The sequence below is a fragment of the Haemorhous mexicanus genome, chromosome 2 (genome assembly GCF_027477595.1).
Source record: "Haemorhous mexicanus isolate bHaeMex1 chromosome 2, bHaeMex1.pri, whole genome shotgun sequence".
Lineage (NCBI taxonomy): Eukaryota > Metazoa > Chordata > Aves > Passeriformes > Fringillidae > Haemorhous > Haemorhous mexicanus.
The window spans coordinates 61,550,126-61,570,124 of record NC_082342.1 but is presented as its reverse complement, the minus strand read 5'-3'; the positions used below and the strand labels follow the sequence as shown (position 1 = coordinate 61,570,124).

The 19,999-nt window shown below is 37.5% G+C and overlaps 1 protein-coding gene across 4 annotated transcripts in view; it reads left to right on the top strand.

Annotated features, from left to right (window-relative positions):
* Positions 1-19,999, top strand: part of DGKH (diacylglycerol kinase eta) — a 162,764-nt gene that overhangs the window by 97,872 nt on the left and 44,893 nt on the right. For 2 of the 4 annotated variants that reach the window (XM_059839088.1, XM_059839089.1), the window contains exons 5-12: positions 4,068-4,172; positions 4,468-4,600; positions 11,182-11,288; positions 12,383-12,508; positions 13,666-13,768; positions 15,509-15,671; positions 18,078-18,186; positions 18,490-18,629. In XM_059839088.1, the coding sequence (XP_059695071.1) occupies positions 4,068-4,172; positions 4,468-4,600; positions 11,182-11,288; positions 12,383-12,508; positions 13,666-13,768; positions 15,509-15,671; positions 18,078-18,186; positions 18,490-18,629 (986 nt within the window). Of the gene's footprint in view, positions 1-4,067; positions 4,173-4,467; positions 4,601-11,181; positions 11,289-12,382; positions 12,509-13,665; positions 13,769-15,508; positions 15,672-18,077; positions 18,187-18,489; positions 18,630-19,999 lie in introns of those variants that run through there. The other 2 variants (XM_059839090.1, XM_059839091.1) reach the window with 2 other exon arrangements.

Genomic DNA, 19,999 nt, shown 5'->3' with positions numbered 1-19,999 from the left:
CCGCCACTTCCTTCCGCCACTTCCTTCACTTCTGCCACTTCCTTCCTTCCTTTCTTCCTTCCTTCCTTCCTTCCTTCCTTCCTTCCTTCCTTCCTTCCTTCCTTCCTTCCTTCCTTCCTTCCTTCCTTCCTTCCTTCCTTCCTTCCTTCCGCCACTTCCTTCCGCCACTTCCTTCCGCCACTTCCTTCCGCCACTTCCTTCCTTCCTTCCTTCCTTCCTTCCTTCCTTCCTTCCTTCCTTCCTTCCTTCCTTCCTTCCTTCCTTCCTTCCTTCCTTCCTTCCTTCCTTCCTTCCTTCCTTCCTTCCTTCCTTCCTTCCTTCCTTCCACTGCTTCCTTCCACTGCTTCCTTCCTCCGCTCCTTCCTTCGCTCCTTCCTTCCTTCCTTCCTTCCTTCCTTCCTTCCTTCCTTCCTTCCTTCCTTCCTTCCTTCCTTCCTTCCTTCCTCCGCTCCTTCCTCCGCTCCTTCCTTCCTTCCTTCCTTCCTTCCTTCCTTCCTTCCTTCCTTCCTTCCTTCCTTCCTTCCTTCCTTCCTTCCTTCCTTCCTTCCTTTTTTCCACCACTTCCTTCCGCCACTTCCTTCCGCCACTTCCGCCACTTCCTTCCTTCCTTCCGCCACTTCCTTCCACCACTTCCGCCACTTCCTTCCTTCCTTCCACCACTTCCTTCCTTCCTTTTCAGCATATTCAGAGCAATATACAAGTAGTAATATATTTGGAGCAGTGACGATCAAAAAGGTTAATATGTAATTGAAGAAAAGGTGCTGACTTGGGTCAGTAGAAGAGAATATACAGGACTGAATATGAATACATTCAATAAGATAAAATTACTAGTTAAATTCAAATTTACATGGCAGGAAAATTGTTTTGAGCTCAGTTACATCCATTTAATTTTTATTATGTCTGTATACAGATTCAGTTGTCTTTAGTGAATGAACTTCAAACATCCCACTTAGTTAATCATAGCATTGTGTAAGCATTCAGAAGAAAGCATGCCATCTGTATAAATGCAAATAAGAAGGTTTAGGAAGTCAATCTCAATTTAGGATAAACAAGCAAAACTATACTGAGCTAGTGTGAAGCTCATAAAAACAAGTTGAATCAAAGTATAATAATAATAGTGGCGGATACTAAAGAAGGAAGCAGAAACAGCTGAGCATATACAGTGATTCTTACCCTTGAGACTCTTCCCAACATTGACTCATGGCTGGACTTTTGGAGACCTGATAAGTTGAAGATTTCAGAAATTATCTTTTATAATATATGATGCATTTATTTGTGATGAATTTTTCAAATGCCTTTTTGGACATTTTTACTTTTTGTTTCCTCAGCATCCTTTGGGAATACTTTTCAAGTCTAAAGAATGCCTTGCATTTAGGGAAAACCACTTGTTGTTTGCTAACATTTTCCTTGGCTCCCTGAGTTCTTATTTTACATGAAATATCTTAAAAACAATGAGAGCACATTTTCTCCAAGATTTTGTAGACTGAAATAGATGAGAAGCTAAATGGGCTTCTTAGTTCCTATTTTATTTTATTTTATTTTATTTTATTTTATTTTATTTTATTTTATTTTATTTAAAAAATTTCAAGAGCTGTTGATACTTCTTGCATATAATGCATTTCATCTTTTTTCATGTTACTATGAACCTTCTTGGAGTTTGTTGTTTGCAAATATGTAAATCAAAGAGAATATGTAGTTTAATTATATTTACAAATATGTACATCTTCCCACAAATATGTAAACTTCCCACTTTATTTTTGTAGCAATAATAATTGATCCTATATTCATGTGATTGACAGTATCCTCTTGAGCTGTTAGACTGCTGCAATGCTGTGAACTTCATTCAGTTTTTTGCGCTCTGATTTTAGTAAGGAGCTGGAGTATATGAATTTCTGGTGTGTTTACATGCATTGGTTAGCAGTGTTTGGTGATGTGATTCAATTGCCAATAAATGGCTGTGCAGGGCACTTTGAGAGGAAGTTTGCTTTCCCACCTCGGTTATTTATAGCTACTGTTCTGGTCCTTTGTCCTCTGGTCCTCATACTTACCCCTCCCCTGACAAAACTTTTGGTACCAAAGGGTGTCTTCATTGGCTCTGGGTAACTAGGTGTGAGCAACTGAACCAGGGCCTTAATTTCAGAGTGGGGAAGGGCAGAGGGATGCACAGTAGATTGTGACTAGTGCTGTTGAAGGTAGGAGTAATATATATCTAGGTATTACTTGAAAAGATCAAGATTAGTCAGGAGTTTTCATCAATAAATGCAGCTGGTTTTGCTTAATGGCATTTCACAACGTCTGGTTACCGGTTAGAATCAGTAATAACTGTGGCAGCAGGGTGGACATAATGTGCTGAGTCTTGGGTGGATTTATCATCATTTATATTTAATCTGTATTATAATCTCATGCTATATAATAGGAAATAATCTGTGGTTTATATTTGCCCAAATAAGACTTCTGTGTCCACTAAAACCTGGAAATTTCAGCAGAATGCTGATTGTTGTTGGAGCCAGGGTTATATTATGATTTAATGACTTTTCTTGGCTTCATTGGATGACCTGGCCTCGAAAAACATTTTGAAGTAATAAAGCGTCTGTTTGGCTCCAAACTAATGAGAGAAGCATTGCTCTTTGCATAAACTGTTCTTTAGGAAAAGCCATGGAGACCTACTAATAAACCTTATTAAAAAGCTTAAGCAAGATTGAAAGAAACAGAAAACAAAGAAACTATTCCCTTCCATGTGAAGTGAGTACATTTAAAAAAAAAAAAAAAAAAGGCAAGCCCAAAGCGTTTTTGCCTCCCCTCCATGTGACTTGCAGCCTGCTGCACTTCAGTTACGTCGTCTCTGAGAGATGTTAAAGTGCAGCTCAGTTTAATGAAGGAGTGCCTAGGACAAATCAAGGCTAGAGACAGTTTACAGCAGGGACTGGGTGAGTAACTGCAGATGTAGATAAATGTTTACTAATATTGTGCAAATGTTGTAATGTCTAGCTTGTAGCTTGTATTTGAAAGAATACTCAGAATTACCATTTTTTGGTGGTCCTTTCTCCGTTTTATTTAATTTGCAAGTGTTGGTGGTACATACTATGCAATAGATTAATGCATAATACTGATAAAGAATTTAATTTTATTTTTCAGACTTTCTACAACAAAAAAATAACTTTCCTTATTTTCTTGTACTTGTTTTAAATTCTTTGCCATGTAAGTAACTGCTTTGTCTATTTTAATGCAGTGCTCAAAATAATTTCAGTGGGAGTTAGCTGATAGTTTCTGCTGCCTTCCTGTTATTTTGATTATTTTTCTACTGTTTAGAGAGAGGGGAGAGCAGCTTGTACTCTGAACCTCCTTGGTACAGTATTTTCAGATTTCTAGAATCCAACTCTAGACCACTGAAAAATTCCAGCATCAACTTATTCCAGGAATTCATTCAGTTGTCCTAGTAGGATATGATTTCAACTGTTTGCTTTTGTTCTCTGTGCCTTTTTATAAAGATTTGTATGTGTTCTTATAATGAGTTGATATACTTGGATATAAAAGTGCTGTTTTAAATTTTTGTGTGTATAAATTTGTGTGAATATATTATCAATATACAAGATAGTGAAATATGATGACAGCTTTTGTGGTTGTTTAAGACTTCCAGGCATTTGATTTTGATATGTTTTTGTCTCTAGCAATTGGAAAGGACCTTGCAGTTGCTATGATGCAGTTATGAAATAGGATTGCAGTCTTAGTCAAATAGTAATTTACAGAATGGCTGTTTTAGCATTTCAGTGCCTGCCATTTGAGCATTTGAATCTCAGTGCATAGACAGAGAGCTGAGAAGGGGTAATGGTCAATGTAGATTCCAGAGACCTGTACCAAAGCCTGATTTGAAACTTGGGAACTGTACAAGGAAAAGCAAACTCTTTTGTTGCTGGTAGTGCATTAAAGAAAATATTTTTAAGTGTTTAGGATCTTGCCTTGTAGGGCGTGTCATCCTCTTGCATCATCTCACGGGGAAGAGTACATTAAATATCATAGCCTCTCATGATTTACTGTCTGGATTAATCAGGATGTGTTATCTTTTTCAGATAATCACTCCATTTAGGAGGCTAATATTGTGTGCTGAGAACAGAAAAGAAATGGAGGACTGGATAAGCTCTCTGAAGTCCGTTCAGTCCAGAGAACACTATGAGGTAAGCTGACATCCCTCTTGGTGTAACCTGTTCTGGCTCAACCGATCAAGCAGGACACGGAACTGGAGCAGTGAAAAGCGTGTCTAATGTCAGAGTGAAGCTTCACTCACACAATGAGAGCTTATTATCACACTTCGATTTGGAATTTTGGAGGGAGAGCAGGCTAAATACCCTTTGGAAAATCCTTTTGGGGAGCATTTCACTGTCATCCCCTGTAATGTGGAACCGTGCATAATGTCAGTCACCGTAGCTGTGTTCTGTACTTGCAAATTTGTCTTAACTTCTCCTTTACTAGACCGCACAGTTTAATGTGGAACATTTCTCAGGGATGCATAACTGGTACGCCTGCTCCCACGCCCGACCCACCTTCTGTAACGTGTGCAGAGAGAGCCTCTCTGGAGTCACTTCTCACGGCCTGTCCTGTGAAGGTAAAATAACGATTGCTTCCCGTGGTTATCGTGCTGTGTGTGTAGACAGATGGCTGCAAGTTCAGCATGAGTAATGATCCTGAAAATGAGTAACAAAAGAGCCTGAAGGGAGAAAACTCTACATGGGAGTGACCCTCCTCCAGGCAGAGGGACTGCTAATGATCTGCCTCGCCTTCCTGTTGCTCCTGGGGCCTTTTTCAGTGTACAGAATAGAACACTTCTCTCTGTTGCAGCAACCAGTTTGGAGTGTACAGGGTGGAGGGTTTGCAAGAAAAGATAGGATTTATTTGATTTGCACATCAAAAATGTGGAACCAAATAGTCTTACTGGTTTGCAAAATCAGCATTTCTCTAAAAAAAAAAAAATCATGGTGGTGATATTTTCTGTGCCAAATCTAAAAGCATTCTTAACACTGAGCAAAGTGTTTTGACCCTTGCCCTCCAGTTCTTGTTTTCTCTATTGCCACTGCCTGATCCTGCAGTACACACTGATTTACTACTTTAAAAATTCTCTCATGCTCTGAGGGAGGGTAGAGATGTAGATGACTGCATTTGATGGTTCATCAGGGGAAATCCAGCACAAAGAAAAAGGAAGTGTGGCTAGAACTTCAGCATTTAGCTAGAAATTATATTTAATTAGCAAATAATTACAATATGCCTGATACAGCCTATTGTTTTATTCATGCAAGTTCTGTGGAAAAGTGTAACACGTCTGTTTGCATTTGGCGACAGCAGAAAATAAAGCATCTGTGTGACCTTATGGGATGTATGAAATGTAGAGATATTTAATTACTAAAATAGCTGACTACCCAGAAAAGAGTTACAGTTACACCATTCATAATTTGATTTCTTTGGATCTATGTAACCCAACAGCAAATGCATTTCTGGTATTGATGCTGTTATAATACTTGAGGATAATAATATGTATTAAGGAAATCTTACAAAGAGAACATTAACCCATTGTCCTAAATTGTCCGTGCTTTTAATGTAGCTAATGGTGCAGTTGCCAAGGAACAGGACAAACCCGTTTTGTAGAAATTAGAAGTAGCATGGTTACTTCCAGCCTCTCTGGTGTATGTTTTCCACTGTGAATAAGTCCTTTGGACAGTTTAAAGGCAATTATAATATTCTCAATGTCTGATATTGACAGATGGAAGTATCATGTGCTTAACTAAAATGCAGTTGTATTGCCTCTGTGTACAAATACAGTTATGTTTGCTCAGGCAAAGGAAAGGAACAACTTTCATAAAGAATTTATCCATTCCTAAGTAATTATTATAGCTACTTTAAAAGGATAATTTATTGAAAATTATCAATGTTAATGTCTGTAGTTCACTGTTTTGTGTTTTTCCAGTGTCTAATTTTGCATCTAAGTATGTTTTTAATATACAGGGTGTTGACATTAACTTTACATTAGGGAAGTTCCCAGAATTTCCGGAATTGGAGTTTGCCTCCTTTCTGTATAACTAATGACAAACTAATGCTACATTTATCCACATTTATGATGCCAGTTTTTAAAAGTAGCTTGGATTTCCTTTCACTGTTCCACAGTTTCATAATCAAGTATAACCTGGAATGTTTTATATGTAGATACTGTGATATTCTTTTGTCTATTAATAAGTTTACCTCCTCTAACTTCTGAAATTCTATTTTATATCTATTTTCTTCTTTTTTAAATGAAATAAGATCTTTAGTTTTATATCTAATCTAAATCATTTGACATTTGACTCTTTTAATGTAATACTTTATACTTTCTCTGCAATTATGTATACCTGTTAAAACCCATCATACTTAATTTCTTCATCTAAAAATGCATTTTTGTTTGATACTTGCTTCTGCTGTGTGCTCTTCTAATGCATTTAATCATCTATTTTTTTTCTTTATCTTACCTGTATTAGCAGTCTATACAGTTTGAGAGGACAGTCTGGAAAGTTTGGAGTCTTAACATTCCCCAGACTTGTTCTGTGCTGCTTTTCCCCATTACATAATTTAAAAAACCTTTTTAAATATTCATGCCTGGCTTTTCAAACCTCCAGCACTGCTTTATACTGGGAATCCATTTATATCTGTACAAAATTCAATTATTTGTGTGGTCATTGATCCCAGGCTATGCTATTATGCCTTGTATTGAAAAGCATGGGAGGTTCTTTCAAGAGATAATTGAGCTCTTCCTCCTGTTAGTGGGTTGGGTTACTGGCACACCAAGTTGTCTTGAAAGTAGCTTAGAGTCTTTGGGGTCTGATTCTTAACTATAGGCAAAAATAAACCCCATTGCTGATATCTTGCAGCTTTTAATAGTTTAGTTGTCCAATAATATTTTATTCTCTTAAAATTGCTGTTTTCTTGCACAACTGCTTTTTTTAAAGTCTGACCACAAATCAAGCCGCATTTCTTTTGGAGATGATGGGTGAGTTTTTCTTCAGGCCACCTTCCATCCCAGCAGCCTTTTGCAAAGGTTGCCCACATTAATTGCAGGCCACCCTGAAGACACTCTAAGACTTGTGGAAACCAGTGTAGAAAAAGATGGTAGGTTAATACCTTTGCTAGGTAAAAGACTAGTGTGAACTTGCACCTTTTTAGAAGTCAAAGAACTGATATGTACATCAATCTGAAGATGTAAGTTATAAAAAACCAGGCTTTGTTCTTACTACTGCTCAACAAGCAATTGACTTCTAAAAAAAATTATTCAGACTCTCCCTTGAGGTGCAATGCTGTTCTTTCAACAGGCTCTTTCTTTTGTCTACTCAAAAGATAATGTACTTTTCCAGTGTGGTCTCTGTGTTGTGTTGCACTAGCTAAAGGACTGATCTCTGTGATGTTCATCCAGTCTTTACTGGGACAGAGTAGTTATGATCTCTGTGCCTTGCTTTAGGAATTATTCCAAATCAGCTGAATCAAGAAAGGGTTTTGGTTTTTATGCTCCGCAAAGTTTACCTTCAATATGGAATGTTTAGTCAAAGAAGCTTAAAGAATGATATATCATTATCTACAGAAACTCTTCCAGAGCTCTGTAACCTCAGTTACTCTGCATCAATACTGCATTTCTATCTAACTCATTGCCAGTGGAACACTGTGTTTATGATTATTCTCAGAAATGTATTTTTTCGTGTAGCATTTTGTTTATCATGACAGGATTTTGATTGTTGAATATCAAGTATAGCTAATAAGTGGGAGAAACCTCTCTCTTAAACTGCATTCTCCTGTGGTGAATCGCACAATGTTGTAAGAACACTTTAGGATGATGAAGTCAATCAGTGAGAAAATACTGGGATTAAATTACCTCTGCAAATGCACTTTGTGCACTTTGTCTTTTTCCATTATGATTGTGGGGTTTTACCCACAAAACCCTGTTGTTCTTACCCATTGCCCTGGGAATTGTATGGGCACTATTTGCTCAGTCATTGCCTCTGATAGTTTTGCCATATTTTCTGCACAGTCTGGAGGGAGAATAGTGAATGAAGCAGCAAGAAAAGGAAGGGATGTTTGTTGTTAAAGAATGAAGGAGTAGTAGAAAACAGTTCTGTGACTTTATATCACACATGCCCTTCTGTGATGCTGGGGAAAACATTTAAATAAGATTTTTGATCAAATCAGTAGTTGTGCATTCTTTATAACCAGCAACCTGTATCATGGAAATGCTGTTTTCTATTACCGCAAAAATCAGTTGAAGCTGTTCTGAAGTCCCTGGTGCTTTGAAGATATACAGTATTGAAAAAAAGTCTTAATTGTAGTAGTAGTAGTAGTACTGGGCACAACAACAATAACATTATTATTATTATTATTATTATTATTATTATTATTTTTTTTTTTTTTTTTTTTTTTAAAGGGACAGGAAAAAATTAATATTGATGGCTGAAAATCAGTATTACATTAGCTTTCAGTCAATAAGGCAAATATGTGTTGAAAATTATTATGAAGCAGAGCAGGGCACAACCCCATACTTATTGAGAACCATCCATTGCATGCAGTGACTGAGGGTCCTGTTCTCTAAAAGTGTGTGGTCATACAACCAATAACTGCACACTTGCATTCAGAAACTATCTTGCAACGTTAAGTTTCCTGAGTAACGTAGATTTTCTCGTATTTTAGCTTTCATTGGTGAAGTAATGGCAGTTGGTATCTAGCCATATGTCTGCATATTTTCCAAAAGATTTAATGTATCAGATGGATTCATGAATGGGATTCAGGTAATCTGAGACAAAAGAAGTTAGGTCATAGTGGTAACTAATATTGCGTTTTGATTCAAAATTTTCCTTTCTTTGCTTGCAAGTTGCCTCTGTGTCTTAAGGTTATTGTTGTTGGTAATATTTAGTGTTTAGACTAACATAAATTGTTGTTTCATGGTGCTGAGGTTGCAGGGAGGGTGACCCAAAGAGTCTGATCTGAAATTTGGTTGATAGGTTATTTATAGTACTTACAAAGCAAACCTTACCTGTCACTTGCTATCTATAGAGTGGCTTGCTGCATCTTTTCAGAGCCTAGGATTGATTTTGTTCTTGTCTTGTTGAGAAAGAAGCTGAATACAGTGTTCCTAAGATCAAGTTCAATCATTGCTCAGTAGGGTTTGAACTTTCTATAACTTTGTAATTTATAATTTTCTATTCTGCCTCATCCTTGGTTTGTTGTATTTTGATCTGTGTGGCACAGCAAGTGCTTATCATTTATGAGTAGGGAGCTGAATTCAGTGGCATATCTTCTCTGAAACAGGCAAATGGTGAAAACTGCTCATGGTCCATCACTTGAAAACACAGCCTTTATTTCTGTACTTCTGTGAGAGCTGGCTTCATTAGATGTTTGGAACCAGCTTAGGTTGGCAAACACACAATGTGATGCTGAGCTGTTTAGAAAAAGTGAGTCGACCCTGTTAGTTGACAGTTACGGGATATTTGCATGCTTTGAGTCTGTGTTGGTCGTGCTTCAACAAGTCCATGCCTTTCTTAGGTTGGGGGCCATTGACCTATTTGAGTGAGTTCATAGGATTAGCATGGAGATGATCAGAGGGCTGGAGCACCTCTCCAGTGAGGAAAGGCTGAGAGAGTTGTGATTGTTCAGCCTGGGAAAAAGAAGGCTTTGGAATGATGTAATTGCAGCTTTCCAGTATCTGGAGGGAGCCTGCAAGAAAGATGGAGAGAGACTTTTTACAATGACTGTAGGGACAGGACAAGCTTCAAACTGAGAGTAGGCAGAGATTAGATAGTAGGAAAAATTCTTTACCGTGACGATGGTGAGACACTGGTTGCTCAGAGAAGTCATGAACACTCCATCCCTGGAAAAGTTCAAGACCAGGCTGGATGGAGCTCTGAGCAACCTGGTCTAGTAAAAGATGTCACAGTCCACAGCGGGGGGGGGTGGAATTAAATGATCTTTAAATGTCTCTATCAACCCAAATAATTCTATGATTATACGAATGCTGCTTTTTGAAATGACTGGGAGAGTTACTGTAAAAACAGTAGCTCTCTTTGTTTTCTTTCCTTCTCTTTCTTTCTAGAAAGTAAGAAAGTGAGAGCTGAGCACTTGCTTTCACACATCTCCCAGAACAGTGAGGATTGCTCTCAAACTCAGATGTTGCTTACATAGTCTCAATTCACTTTTTAAATTGATCTGGCAATGGATCAGTGGAATTAAAATGGAAAATTTATTATTCACAAGACATTTTGTACCATGGCTTAATGTTTTTTAATGGTAGATAAGCGATGGGCCAAAGCCTTGATAATTTCCTGTCAAATATTTGTTTGAAAAGAGACTACTACTTCTGATCTACTGGCTAGTTCTCATAAGCCTTTAATGGTCTTTGCCAAAATAATTTATATAATGCACTCTAAATAGAATTACATCATGTCCTTCCAGTAGAAGAAATACCCACGGTTTGGGTGCATCAGTCTGTTTGGTCTAATATGGTATCATTAGCTAGGCATATTAATTCAGTTGAACAAAATTTAAATAGTTGTTAGGTTGTCAGAGTGTCTGCCTAACTGCACACTTGTGCTGGGTATTCCAATCAGCAGACTTTAAATAAAGAATGCAGTAAAAAATAAGGTTCTTCCTGCTGTGATATAGGCTCTTGGAAAATTTTGTAATCTCCAGTATCCTGAATAAAAATATCACCACGTAAACCCCTCATTTTCTCATGTTCTGAGAAAAATAGGCCCAGCATTGTGCCCCAAATGCATCTTTTGAGCAAAGAAACAGAGCTCCTGATTCAAAATACTTTTTTAAAATAGTCTCCAATGACTTCCTGAAAATTTAAGTCAGATATCTGAGTCATGTTACTGGAGAAATGGAAAAGGCAAACCCATAGTTAAAGATATATTGTACCTTGCACCTGAAAAAATGGGGACCAGTGTGGGTTTCAGGGCACATTTAACACGGGCTACAGCTAAGCAGTTAAACCCGGTTTAGAGAGTTAAAGCTGGAGTGATTATGAACTGAATTTTCTTTTAGTTGTTTTGTGTCATGTGTGCAACACTAAGTGATACGTACTTGGCTATTTTATGGGATATCCGTGTTTAATTTTTTTAAAGGTGTGTATCACTGAAATACAGCAAATAACACAGGATATATATGTTTATCTGTGTCTTGCAGTGTGTAAGTTTAAAGCACATAAAAGATGTGCTGTCCGAGCAACAAATAACTGCAAATGGACTACATTAGCCTCAATTGGAAAAGACATCATTGAAGATGAAGATGGTGTAAGTACTATTCATATTTACAGTATTTTCCAAAGCTGTTTCTTCTTTAGGAAAAAAAAAGCCCAACCACAGAAATATTCCCATGTGACCCATTGAAGTTAATGGTAGGTAGCTATTTTCCTGAACACTGTTCAAAGATTAACGTGGTATTTAGAACAAAAGTTGCATTCCTATCTCACAAGACAAGTCTAGCAACTGGGGGCACTAGATTGCAGATGTATTACAAGGTTTTTAAGGCCGCATGCGGAGAAACTCTGCAGCTGGATGATTGCTCCCAGAAGTTCCTACTGCTCTTAAGCAAAGGTGGTATTTTGCACTGTTACCACGCTGTTTTGGCAATGTATTTTCTGACCTCTTTCCTTGGAGCAGTTCCCCAGAAGGCCCATTTGGAACTCACTGAATTGGGAGGGGATTTTGGCGATGAAAGCAGGAATTTTAAAATTAGCAGGAGAAACAACAAAAGCCTTTGAGAGGTTGATTATGATAAATGGACTATTTTTACAAACACAGCTGTGTATGAACCACTGGTGTGAAGCTTCTTCTTAGAAGGCTGATACTAAGTTGAACACCTGAGTGTCCTGAGTTGCCCATGGTATTAATGGGACAAAGAGTGCACTGAGTAAAGCTTTGCACTGCATTTGGGACTGCTTTAGAGAGCCGTGACTTACCAGCCATGGTGAGTGGGTAAGTGAAGTGACAGAGGAATTCTGCTGTCCTGCCTATTTTTATGAATTTTAGGTATTTTTAATTGGTTTGTGTCATGTAGTCAACATAACCGAGTGGGAACTTGTTTGTATGACAGTCTCTGGACTTAACTTCCCCATTGTGTTATGGTTTATTGCTACCACGAGTGAGACAGGTCTCCCTTCTTCAGGTGTCATGTTTTCTGCCTAGCATGTGGAACACCAGAGTAGTCCATTCATTGCAGTTGCCTTCTGAGCATCAGTGTCCCTTATCCTGGCTGACCAGCATACTTGCTTCTTTGATGAAAGGGTACAGCTCTGAGAAATAGTTTAAATCCACCTGTATTTGAGAGACAAAAGCCTTTAATTTCTCTTTCTGGGTACTTAACTCTAATGACTCCTTCTCCACAGATAGCGATGCCTCACCAGTGGTTAGAGGGAAACCTGCCCGTCAGTGCCAAATGTGCCGTCTGCGACAAGACTTGTGGCAGCGTTCTGCGCCTGCAAGACTGGAAGTGCCTTTGGTGTAAAGCTATGGTAGGTGTGCTGAGCCACAGCCAAGCATCTCGCAGTTCGACAGCTTTACTGCTTGCCATTATTTTTGTTCTGTCATTCCACAACCTGCTTTTGGATTAAGTAGGAGCAGGCAGCTTCTGCAAACTCAGGTCTCTGTAGCATTCAAAATTTCTGATGACTGTCCTGCTTGCACAATCAATTTTAAGTACACCCACAGATGCAGCTTTTCTTTAATAGGTGTTGTCATCTCCAATGTGTTTTCTCTGCTTTCTTCTAGCTGTTAACTGAATGTTCAGGTGCCTGTTCCTTATGCCTAATAATCATATGTTACTTTCTTATATCTTTTATTGTAGATATTGCTCTTTTCATATTTTAATAATATGTTATATTCATATTTATTAATATTAATGTAGTATTGAGTTTATTAGTGCAAAATCTTGACTTTTTCTTCTTCAGGGAAATCTGTAGGTTGCTGATTGAGATTCTCTAACTCACTACTGCTGTTTCCCCAATATGTAGTTTTCTCTTAATTGTATCAACTTGTCTAAAAAGATGGGTTTCTTATGCAAGTTAGCAGTTTATTTATTGTTGAAGCTTCTGGCACATAGGTGTCCAAGGCTCTGTGAATGAACCATAGAAAATAATTGGCATCTCCAGAGGTGACTTGAGATTTAGGTGAAATGCAGCCACCTCTGCATGTGCCTCTCTTTCCAATATCTGTGGAAAAGGCCTTTGCAATATGGAGTTTGTGCGACCCAACTTTGGGAGATGGGTCTGGCTTGGTAGGTGTGCTAGCTTTAATGCAGATATGTCTTCCAGAATGGCCCCAATGCACCGGGCAGGTTCAGAGTTACTGTTTAGCCTGTTGCCATCAGCACAGATGCTGGGAGCTTGCTTCTTCCTTCCTTGTGGATGAAGGCAAGTGATTCCCTTGAAAGGATGATTCTTATCTGCTATAGGGGTAGCTGAAGATAAAGTCCTCCAAAATAATGTTTTGTTGAATTAGTAACAAAGCTCTGTGGTTGAACATTTGGGGTTTTTTCCTAGTCTGACTCCTTTTCCCTCTACACCTAAACGTTTAATATGAATCCATTTTTGTTACATAGCTAACACAGTATCAGTTGTATTTTCACCTCAAAATTCCACTGCAGGAAAATAATTTTTTGTTTCTTTTGTAGGTTCACACGGCCTGTAAAGATCTGTACCCTCGTAAATGTCCACTTGGCCAATGTAAGGTATCGATCATCCCTCCAACAGCACTAAACAGTATAGACTCCGATGGTACGTAGTACTGTAGTGTGTTCAGTGGTACCTCTGGAATTCCAGTGCCTGTTGAGATCCATGCAGATACAAAAGGCTAAAAGCCTTCTGCTGAGCAGGTGAATGCAGTCTGCAAATTTAGAGAGAAATATAATTTTCTGTGTAGGATTTTAGAGAGTTATTCAACTGGCATGTTTTTTAAAGTTGCTCCAGCAGAAATTTTCTTCTATTTTACCGATGACCCTTAGAAACATTTCAAGTGAATGATCAGAATCCTCAGATGAAGTGGGCTGATGCCAGCCTAGCATACACTACTCCTTCTGTGAGTTCTCAGATTTTTTATAATTTTGCATTATGCAGAGATAAGTCAGCTGAACAGCTCAGATCCAACGACTACTTTACCAGGCTTAAGAGAAGAATTGCTTCCATAGCTTCTCTAATTTATTTTTTTTAAAGACAAGCAGTGTAAAAACCCTGCGATGCACGGATAAAACCCAACAAATGCTCAAAACTCAGAGCTGCTTTTTGGTAGTCCAGGACAGAGACACATCAACAGTGGGAGACTGCACTTCAAGGCAGAGAGTGGATTTAAAAAAGAAATATCACAAAATCTTAGCTACTTTAATTTTATAGTTTGTATCAATGGTAAAGTAGACCAACCCCATGAACACAATTAAATGAATTTTGTTACATGAAGTTAGTAAATGTGATTGTGTATGCTGTATATATTCACTCTATTTATTTGCTTTGTGGTGTCTTAGACATCATGCTGTTATTTATTGCTCATGCCAGGAAGATGGTTCAATATGTGAAATAAGTTTTCTTGGCATTTAAATTAATTAATCAAACCTTATTTGAAATTAGACATTATGATAATGTGGAATTAAATTAGCATCTCTTAATGAAATTTTTTATTTGTAGCTTTAGTATTTTTTTAATAATTGAAAACAACATAATCATTTTAATATTGCTGGAGACAAATGCGAAAACCTATACATGTGATGTCTGATTTTGGAGTGTTGCTGGGAAACCATTGCCTCCATGGACTGGTCATGTTAGCGACGATAGTGTCCATTAGTCCTTCTGACTAAGGACCTTGTAGTGAGCCTGCTGTAATTAGTTAAGACCTGCACTGGCTTTAATAAGCTTTGAATCACAGCTGAAGGTCTTCTGTCGTTCAGTGATTCTGTTATACTGAAAAGTATAACCTCAGTCTGAAAAAAAGGCTCTTACGTGAAGTCTCACCTGGGAGGAACTGAGTACAAGTAACTTTTAAAATACGTGAGTACTCTTAAAAAGCTCATACAGATATGAATGGTCCTGTTCAACCCAGTAAAGCTAAAGCAAAATAATATTGAAAACCAAACACTTGTAACTGAAATATACATTCAATTATGTGATGATAATCTGTGAAGGTGAGCCTTAAGAAGTATTCTAAAAGGTTAATAGCAGTTGAAAAACAATAAAGCTATTGTCTTCAGGATTTTACTAAATCTAGGCGCTGAAAATACCAGAAACAAATAAACAACAACAACAACAACAAAACTGGTAAAAGAAAGAAAAAAAAAAAAAACTGGTAAATTAAATCTTGTGTAATTATGTTTTCCTTACAGGTCTAATACTCAGTTTAGCATTTACATTATGCATGAAAAATGTACTCCTTTTGTCCTTCATTCCTATCTTCCTCTTTCCCATGATTTCTTTTGTGTTGTTCATATTAGGAAACCTTATTTATTTCATTCTTTCTAACTATGTTTACAGGTTTCTGGAAAGCCACATGCCCGCCATCCTGTGCCAGTCCTCTTTTAGTTTTTGTTAACTCAAAGAGTGGAGACAATCAGGGAGTAAAGTTTCTTCGTCGATTCAAACAGTCGTTAAATCCAGCTCAGGTCTTCGATTTAATGAATGGAGGACCTCACTTAGGGTAATGACCTTGGAAACCTTGAGCAAGCCTTTCCACAAGGGAATTAGATGCAAAGTCTAGTGTTGTGTTCTCCTTGCTTTATAGTGTTATATCCCCTTGTTGCTATAATTCCATCACCAATATCTACTCTGACTTCCTAATTAAAATCTAAGAGGCAGCAGAATTTCAAGACAAATTCCATTGTGTGAAGGGTTTATAGGATAACATTTTCTTTCTAGAAAAGCTTGAAAATTCAAACCCAAAAGCCCTTGGCTAGCATTGACTTCTGTTAACCGGTAAGGCTCAAAACTGTTACAAATGTGCAGATGTTTTCCTGTATCACAGCAACTTTGATTTTGCCTTTATGCATAGTTGCCCAGGTGCTTTTCTTCCATTTCACATGCATAATTCTGATATTCCTCTGGCCTTTTTATGTGTAGCTGTGGAATAAGACTATTGTCTAAATGGGCTCTGTATCTTTTAAGATTCTGAACACAAATGTCAGCGGGGGGTCTGCAGTGGGTTAATGGACAAGTACATGAGAAATTTTTCACCTGAAAAGTATGTCCAAAATATAGGTTGTGCAACATATGGAAATAGTCAAGAAAATGACCATCCCAAAGAATTTGGAGCAAGAACACAATTAAAACCACCAGGCATTTCTCCCCAAAATCTAAGCATTGATTGTTGGATAGAGAGCGATGAATTTTGCATAGTGGTGGCCACAAGTCAATCATCTTTGCACATTAATGAAGATTAAATTCATGCCCATATTTCTGTTGCCTAACTCAATTCCACTCAGATATAGTGATGTGGTTAAATGGCCAAATACTATCAGTTATAGCAACTAGAAGCCCTAATTTTGGTACTCTTAAATATGCAGAATTATACTTAATGATAAAAAGTAGATGAAGCAAATCCACAAAAAATTCTGTTCAAGCAGCGCGTAAATAATTCAATTGATTACAGCTGTGGATTATAATAATTAGTACTGTGTTATGGACACATCATAATAACTCTGAGTTGTAATATTCTTTTAATTATAACCCTGATAATCTGAGCTGAATCCAAGTCACTTTTAGCTAGAATCTTGTACATGTAATTATAATGACATATAACATTTGTCTTAATTGATTAGACAGTGTTTGAAAGGAGACAGTATGAAAAATATGTTTGCAAGTTCTCTTCCTTCATATAGTTCTGCCATGGCTGAGGTGGCTCACTTTGATTTTGCACAGAAATTGCAGTTCATGTCAGGTGCTTTTAAGTACTTCTCCCAAACAGTTTCCAAGGAGAGATCCCAGTATTCCATCAGGTTGTACTGATGTCTTCTTTTTTCCTAGTTGATCTAAAAAGCAGAGGTGCATGCTATGAGACAGTGTATTGCTAGGGGTTTTCTCCTTTTTCTCAGGATAAGATAAATTGGTCTGGTGTCAACATTTTTTCCCCTTAAATATCTGCTTCTTTTGTTCTGACTAGGTATGTGCCCATCGTATTCAAGTGACATTATTTTCTCTAGAAAAAATATAAATGCTTCAAAAGATTGTGATCTTGATGTGTTACTTTTTAAAAATGGTTCAGAAATTATGCATATTCTGGAAAATAACATGCATTAAAACCAAATATCTTTGTTGTTACTGTTTTAGAAGTTTATACTTTCCAAGTTTTTTCTCTTTTTCTTTTTTTTCAGTTTAAGTCCCTGTTATTTTTTACCTTTTGCCTGCTTCTTCACATCTCATTCCCTTTTCCCCTGTCTTATCTTTCTGCATTTTCTGTCTTTCTCGTCCTCCTTTTCTGTACTGTCCAAATGTTTTATTATGGAGGTGTTAAAAGTCAGAGTACAGGAGGAAGAGGAATAGGACGTGAAAGCAGCGTATGGCTTTAAGGATATAATAATCAATACTTGTATTATTTGTCATTTATTGTTGTGATTACCTTATGTTTAAGAATTGCTTAAATGGTCCTTACGTTTAGTTAGCCCTGTGCCCACAAAAGCCCACTTGTATGGTGGAGCACATCCTGTCATTGTGTCTTACCTTCTTCTCATGAAAAATCCCCAGTGGTGCATTATGCTTCTGGCTGAAGTGAGAAACATGGAGCAGTTGCAATTTTATCCCTTAAATTTGGGTTTTTAATAATATTAATAAAGTCAATAAAACCAGACTTATAAAATCCTGAAAACAATATCAAGGGATTTTTTTAAAGAATAACATGGCATGTTATTTATCAGAAATGTCAGTATAAGTGGAATATACAGCGACAGATGGGCTGCAGATAGGTTGATTAAGTAGATGGTTGTATCCCCATAGCCCACAACAATGAAAGGATTATAAAGATGCTGTGTACAATATTTTCTTGTAACAATTGCTGATGAATGTCACTGCTCTCTTGCTAATGGATGTAATTAGCTCTGCATTTTCTCTGCAGTTTGCGGTTATTTCAGAAGTTTGACAACTTCAGGATTCTTGTGTGTGGTGGCGATGGAAGCGTGGGTTGGGTCTTGTCAGAAATTGATAAGCTCAGCTTGCACAAGCAGGCAAGTGTGCATATTTACTTTCCTTGCCTAGACTGACTAGGCTTCATTTTGTGTGCTTACCTTTCCCTTGACTTGGTCCTTTGTTCATCTCTGTGTATGGGGCAAACTCAATAGTTACTGTTTAATGAAAATTTTCACTGTTATAAACAGGATGAGTTGTAGCAGAATAGCACAACTTGACTTACAAGCTTTAGACATCAGCTATGAAATTAACATTTGTTGATTGAAATAACAAGCATTTGTAACCACTTGTATTTTCTTTCTAGTTTTCAATAGTAGATTTGTTCCTGTGCTGTGTTTCAGTGTCAGTTAGGAGTGTTACCCCTTGGTACTGGAAATGACCTTGCTCGTGTCCTTGGTTGGGGAGGATCCTGTGATGATGATACGCAACTTCCTCAGATTTTGGAAAAACTAGAACGAGCCAGCACGAAAATGTTAGACAGGTAAACCTAAATGTGCATATGCATCACTTACTGTGAGATTTAAGTTGTATTTTTTTGGGTTTCTGGTGGCCTAAAATCCATCTTAGAGACTTGGTGTTCAATGGATTTGTTTTTTGAGTGCAGGTCTTAATCATGAAGGAAGCTGCAATTGGGATGGGGACAGCTCTTTAGCCTGCTTTTCAAGCTAGAGAGTCAGAGGGATGAGTGGTGGATGGGACTGGGAAGTGTGCTGTCCAAACATGTTCAAAAGTTGACAGCTTATTGCATGGCTGAAGGAGCTGCATAACTGCCTGTTACAAGAAGTTGTGAGCATTAAGAAATTGTGTAGATTCAAAACTGATTTGAGCAATTTTATGGACTCCATGCATCCTCATTAAACACCATTAATGATAGCATCTTTATTTAGAAAACACCTGAGCTCTCTGTCCTTGGATGTGGGGAAACCTCACCTTGTGTGCTTTCACCCTTTCCTGAGGCATCAGCTGTTGACAAGATGCTGGGCTAATTGGATCCATGACTAATATTTCTGTTCCAGGCAGTTTCTTAGTAAAAAAAATAAGATCTTCCCACTCCTTGTTTTGTGTAATTTCCATCCATAAAGGAAGGCAGCAACCCCATAAAAAAAAAAATAAATCAGAGATGACAGTGATCACGTTGTTCCAATAGAAGTCTAGCACTGCTTTTGAGAGGAGTATTTCTTATGCAACTCCTATCTCTCATGAGTGTTTCTTTTCTTGCTCCAGTTACAAACACTTGAATGTCATCATAAGGGATTTTACTTTAGGTTATTTTTATGAAATAGAGAAAAAAGCCTTTTTATATTTTAAGCTTTTTTTCAGACTACTTGATCGCTTTACAGCAAAGTCTGTAGAGAAATGCTTGTTACTGATCCTCAGATTCTGAAAAACTTGTAGATTAAATCATATTTCCTCTTTTCTTTAGTGAAAACATACTCTGTTTCATTTTTTGGTCTAATTTCAGTAGACTTGCTCCCAAGGCCCATCTACAGTGATTACTTGTTCTTTTCAGCAGGCTTTGAAGGATGTTGTTGCTATCACTGCTTTCATATTATCTGTGCTGTCAAGTGCTGTCCTGTACCACTCAAAAAAAAAATATATACACATCAAGGAAGACACTTCATTATTTGTTTTGTTTTCATGCCTGCCTCCTCTAGTTGAGATGGAAAGCTAATGTCACCTTAAAGATTTTTCTTTAGGAAGATGTCTGGTTTCCTTTGACTTCTGCATTATGTTTGCACAAATTCTTTTATAATGTGAATTTTTTCTTCCAGAAAATCTTTATGCCCTATATTGAATGTACTGTGAGTTTTTCACAGATGAGATTGATAATCAAATCACTAAAAAATAATC